Raw genomic sequence first — 6,256 nt, 5'->3', positions numbered from 1 at the left:
AGGTCGTTATTATATGTTTATGTTTATTCAGTTAAAAATGTTAACTATGAAAAAACATATCCACCTCCAAATCATAGTGCAGCAAATAGAGCGGCTGCTACCGTCGTCTTTTATCCACCGCCTTTTCTTTTTGTTACGTCTTTTATCTCTTAAAATGACTCTGCGTCCTGATATTCCTTCTACATCGTCATCCGTGTTTGGTTATTCTAAATTCCCGTATGCTATGTTGGGGGGTTTGTGGATTTTCTTCTGGAATCGCGATGTTTGTGACTGGAATCGGTGGTGTGCTGCTCCTGCCGTGTGGCTGGAGACACGAACCGATCGAACCTGTTGGACTTTTATCAGCTCTGTGGTCACAGAGGTTTGGAGAATCAGCCGACAATTCTTAAATCTTGCCGTCTAAACCAGACTTAAGACTCACTAGCTCTATTCATCTCCTCTCGACCACTGCCCAAACGCTCAGACTCTGGTCGCTATGGTAACTTTTACATATCCCTTCAAAATAAGATACAGATGCGGCACAAAAACGAGCATTTTACTTTTGTGAAAATTTTAACTGAAAAATGTTACGTAAAAATCCACTTGTTTTCTTTATTCTTGTAAACACTCAGCCAAAAAGTGACTTTGTCGCAGCAAAGCTGATTACGTTTTCTCCAGTTCCATCACATTTAACCACACAGTGCATATGTATTATTTGTCCTGCAAGCTGCTACTTCAGAAGGTAAGTACCTTTCACAAAAACATAATGCAACGAGCCAATATTGTGTTTAAATTGTCATGGATTATAATCAGAAAGATGATTATAATATCTAAATGAAAGGTAAAAGCCTATTGTATCAATTATGACACAAAACAAATCCAAACGATGTTTCAAATTTCAGTTATTTGTATTGATGAAACCATGCAAAACGGAGAATATTTTGATGACTATATTTAGTATCATTCTTTACAGAGTTAATCTGTCTAAACATATTCAAAATTTCAACTTAATCCAGTTTATTTTATCTAATATGGTAATAATTTTTCTGTGGTATTTTACATTGATTTGTGTACATATCAGGTCTGACCACTGCTGAGCCAACATTTGATGACTGTCAAGGACAAAGACAGTCACGACTAGAGAATATTATATTCTGTAATTCAAAGCAGTCCAATTGTTTCAATTGTTTGAGTTTTACAACTTCAGCCTTGAAAACCCAAAGCAACAACCCAACATGTTGGTTTCACAAACATGTCTATAAGCATGTGGCCATGTTGACGTTTCTTATCATACCAATCATGCTCATATGCAGAAAAGTGGTTGACAGACAGTTTTTAGCGATGAAATTCACCCCAACATTAAAACATAAAAGTCGAAAACATGACATGAAAGAATTGTAATAATACTGAAAAACTGGAATAACCTTCACTTCACTGATTATTCGAATAATGTCATCTATGGCATTTATTGTGCTATTGATGCAAATAGGAAGATAGAATAAACATTCCCTGCTCCTTGCTGGTTTCAAACTGTGTTACTGTAACACTAACAGGGAGCATCCCTTCAGCATGATGCTGCCACTGCCATATTTTTTTTAATCAATCTGCTTGCAAGTTCAGATTTAGTCAATAAAAAAATTATGCTTTGCAGTTGAAAACTGCTTATTTTTGGTAAGCTTGTGTTGTGGTGTCCACCATGTTGCACCACCCTGTTCGTAGGACATGCCAGGTTCTACGTAGCTAAAACATGGATATCATGACATGTCCATCTCCCATGCACTGTTTTCCTGTCATTGCATACTGACAACCCATCATGAGACCTTCACTGTTTCCAGTCCATCTCTAGATCCACTCCCCAAACTCCTCTACAGCTTCCATCAGTACTCCAGCTGATAGAAAATAGCACTCTGTTCAATCATAAACACGTGACTTTAATCAAGAACTCAGACAGGGAATGATTACCTGACTAGCGAACATGGAACTGGTCCCAGAGCAACCCCACCATTACACTGGTACAAGGCTCAACAATGCAACAAATGCATTGATGGTGAAACAATAAAATTCTAGTTTAGAGCAGGGACCAAAAATGAAATGACATGTTTGGCATTGGAATGCATTTTTCTTTCAAATGCATTAAGCATATCTTGGATGCTCTAGATTACACGAGGTTTTAGGCACAATGGGTCTCTGAGAAAGGACAAGTTCTGACAGGATTTGTTGTGAGTGGTTGGAATAAGCTTAGGCCTGTCCCAACAACAAATTTTGCTGGATGATAATTTGTTATTGCGCCAAACGATAGTACTGTTGTTTTAAGACCATTTTGAAGATATATAATAGTAAGTGGTAAAATAATGCAAGAACACATTCTCAAATATGAATAAACTTTCAGCTCTAGTAAACATTTAATGCTGGAACTGGAAGACATTTTAAATATCAGAGATAAATAAACAAAACAACAGAAACAGCAAATGAAATGGACAGTAAACAAAACTGTCCTTCAAAAACTGGGCTGGATGAAACCAAAGCAGACTGAAGACTGAAGTCATCCAGTTTATGATAGAAAGGGAGGAAAAAAATATTCAGCTTGTTTTAATTAATCATGTGATTAATTAATTTATTAATCATCGTGACAAGCCCAAATAAACCACGTAAAAGTAAAATATAAAAAACAAGTGAAATTTAAGACAAAATCTGAGCATACTCCAGACAACAGAGTGGTATTTGTGTTTAAATAAATAACTCAGCACAAGACTAAAAATATGTTTGTTCCACTAACTGAAGTGGAACTTTTGGTCCATATTTGACCAGGACTGGTGAACATGCTGCTTTGAGCAGTGATCCTGTGGTGGAAAAATAAAAAACAAAAATGTACTCTTGATTTTGAGTCTGGAAATGTTGGACGTTATGATACTGTCCAAAGCAACACCCCAAATATAATATAAACATGGTTCTCATCTCTGCTGACTGTTTTCCACTCAGCCGTCTCGCTGGATCGGACGATCCAAAGCTGGACGTTGTAATTTCCACGTGATATGGCTGCGGGCAACACAATGTCTTATTTTATATTTAAGCCGACACTCACTCTCATCACAGCCTCCTAGAAACGTCTTGTAGAAGCACACACCCCAACATTTTTAGAACATGTTCAACATGCTGCTGTCTTAAAAAAAAAAAGTAAAAATAACATCTGTCAGGACAACATTGTGTGATTCTGCTAACCAGCTGATGTTGATGCTGCATTTACCACTTTGAAAAAAACGGTCTAGGTGTGGCTGACTGTCAAACTAAAAGTTTGAGCTTAGTTTCCCCCTTGCTGTTAAATCAAGGCATTCTTTGATTTAAAAGGGAATGAAATTTTGAAAGATGACTACTTTGTGTGACTTCGAGTTTCTAAAGGTTTGTGTTCCTTTAGCTATAAGACCAGCTCAAGAAAAATAATTTATAAAAAAAAAAAAAAAAAAAACACACCTACTTATCAACAAGGACTCATCACCTGATCCTAAATGTATTTCCAACAATAACTGCAAATTAGCAACAGAAACATACCAATTAAACATGCAAGTAGCCAGAGCAGGGACTGGAGCTTACTAAAAAAAAAAAAAAATTAAATAATAATAATAATAATAATAATAATAATAATAATGCATCTGTTTGTTTTCAACATGTTAAATTCGCGTCCTCAGCAGGACAACACAGCGCAGACAGGCCTTAGCGCAGTTCAACAGCCCGCCAGCCCGTGTTGGGTGAGTATTCAGCGGGCTGTCTGGAGACGATGCTCTCACGAAGCCGAACCTCGGCAGAACATCCAGCTGCGGCCACTCGGCACTTTGCTCAGCCCAGAGAGCAGCAAGCGGCGGAACAGAATGAAACCTGTTTGCTTGACCTTCATCCACTCGCGACTGCTCATCAACTTTTTTTTTTTTTTTTTTTTTTTTCCACATGTTACAACAAAAAAAACTAGAGATGACAACCAGCAGCATCAGCCACGGTCACCGGCGCCCCCTCCAGCCGGGCGTGAAGCCCCGCCAGCGGCAGCATCGGCAGCTTCCAGCCGCGGAGCCGCGGCGCTGACAGGTGCCATACTCACAGTGAGACGCGGCTGATGCTCCACTGAGGACACTCGCAGTGCATAGAAGGACCGCAGGAAACAGAACATCCATCTTCCCCGGCTGTGCTGCGCCGTTATCTATCCGAGAATCCGCACACAGGGTCCTGCTTGTTCCTCCAGCTCGGAGGGACGGTGGGAGTCTGGTGTGGAGAAGCAGACCTCTCCCACGATGGCACGCCCTCCCTCCTCCCTGTGAGGTACAGCCCACCTCCCGCTCCCTCCCCCCGTCTGTGTCTGTTTCAGGGTTTATTGGCAGAACAAGGGGACCGGGCTGCCCAATCATTGCTGCTGTAAAAACAGAACAACGGCAAAGATCCACAGAGAACGGCAGCGCTTCCTCCCGAGGCTGCGAATTAAGAAAACCCATCAGGAGAGAGGAGACTGGGTGTGACAGCATTCATCCTGACACGCAGCACCTTAAAGTCAGGTTCTTTCTTAATTCTCCGGGCTTTATTTAAAGATCAAACATAGTCGAACCATTTCTGGCTCTGGTTTGACACTTGAATGATCAGTTGAACTGCTCAGATGTGGATCTGTTTTTTGCAGTCTGATCAAATGTTAAGAAGAAACTGATTTTAAAACTTCAGCACATTTTATGACACATAGTTTGTCCTGTATGCCACACGGCCAACTCAAAATTTACCATTTTAAAACTTCTGAAACTGCTGCTTAAGGCACAATGTGGTTTATTCGTCTTCAACAAGTATATTTTTGCAGTAAACAAAAACTATCTTTTTCAGAAAGTGAAGATTTTTCTTCTTTGCCTCTGTTAGTTCTCTGACTTTGTTCCTTCTTTTCTTGTGACCTGTCACATCTGACCCATTCAGATTGTTTTAGTCATTAGGTTTTAATGACTAAAACTTTTGATTTTTCTAACAATTAATCGAGTTATTCAATTTTAAATTTGATAAAGTCAAATACTGGTAAGTAAGTACTGGCAGTATTAATATTGGATGTAGCAAATATTCTAGTTTTTTAAATATGACTATCCTGCAGCTTATCTGACAGACCTGTTTTATTATTTGACAGTGATTTTATTTTGAAGTACATGAATGCAACCTATTTAGTTTGTTTTGGGCTGGAAAAACAGAAACATACAGGTTCCCCTGCTTTCACCCAAATACATTATTACCACAAAAACTGAAGCAAAACCATTTACTACCATTGCTAACCTCCAACTTTTTCAGTGACTTTCAGGTCTTAATTATGGGTTGTAACTATGGCAACATGTCACAACAGAAGCAAAATGTGGGACAGGACCTTTGGTATTTTTGGAAAAAAAGCCACTTTTTACAAAAGGCACATTTTCAGTAAGCTGCTGCCGACAGCTGAGAAAACCTGTTACTGTCAACTTAGTCCTGTCAGGACCCAGTCTGGCAAAAATAATGACTATGCAAAAGGCTTTTTAGCCAGAAATATCCATGCTGCAAATAAGACATTGTAACAAGCAATACAACAGCAATAAATGCATATCAACAGCATTTATGAGCTGAGAAAAAAAAGTGCTATTCCTCTTATGTCTGTATTTAAGGCTCAAAATACAAATAAATACAAAACACAAATGTATCTTTGTATTTAAATGTAAAGTCTGGTCCCATCCAGCTATTGAATGCTTATTTCACCAAGCTGAATGGAAATCACTTTTTGTTTGTAGATATATGGATAAAGGTAACCTAAAACCTGCAAGCTATTTCATAAGACCCATGAGAGATACATGTATCTGAATATGAGTAAATGTTCACATATTTGGCAATAATATTAGAACAGCAAAAGTAAAACCATGAAAAAAGCATTTTGAGGCCTAAAATCTGACTCTTACTGAGGGTTTTTCTGTTTTGTTTTGTTTTTTTGTTTGTTTGTTTGTTTGTTTGTTTGTTTTTTTGGGAGCACCACCGGCATCATTAAAAAACAGACTCCATCTGACAAATCTGACAACACAGTTATGACTTGTGAATTATACATAGTGACCTGATTCTGTGAGGAAAGTTGTACAATTCTTAATTAAAAATACATATCCTTTTGCTTTAGATGCTGCATCCACCCATTTTCATTTCACCTTTGGTTTCAACATCATCTCCTTTTGCAATAAATCAACATAATAGGCATGTAGATTTAATTCTTGCTTCAAAATCTTCTCGGACAACACACACACACACATATATATATATA

The 6,256-nt window shown here is 38.3% G+C and overlaps 1 protein-coding gene across 1 annotated transcript in view; it reads right to left on the bottom strand.

Annotated features, from left to right (window-relative positions):
- cntnap5a (contactin associated protein family member 5a) overlaps positions 1-4,385 on the bottom strand; it is a 165,455-nt gene extending 161,070 nt beyond the window's left edge. Inside the window, exon 1 of the mRNA XM_015044344.1 lies at positions 4,067-4,385. Coding sequence (XP_014899830.1) covers positions 4,067-4,370 — 304 coding nt within the window. The 5' untranslated portion in view covers positions 4,371-4,385. The remainder of the gene's footprint in view (positions 1-4,066) is intronic.
- Between the last annotated feature and the right edge of the window lie 1,871 nt (positions 4,386-6,256).

The sequence above is a fragment of the Poecilia latipinna genome, unplaced genomic scaffold (assembly GCF_001443285.1).
Source record: "Poecilia latipinna isolate Pla-1442-1.1 unplaced genomic scaffold, P_latipinna-1.0 Scaffold671, whole genome shotgun sequence".
Classification (NCBI taxonomy): domain Eukaryota; kingdom Metazoa; phylum Chordata; class Actinopteri; order Cyprinodontiformes; family Poeciliidae; genus Poecilia; species Poecilia latipinna.
This window is presented reverse-complemented; position numbering and strand designations above follow the sequence as displayed.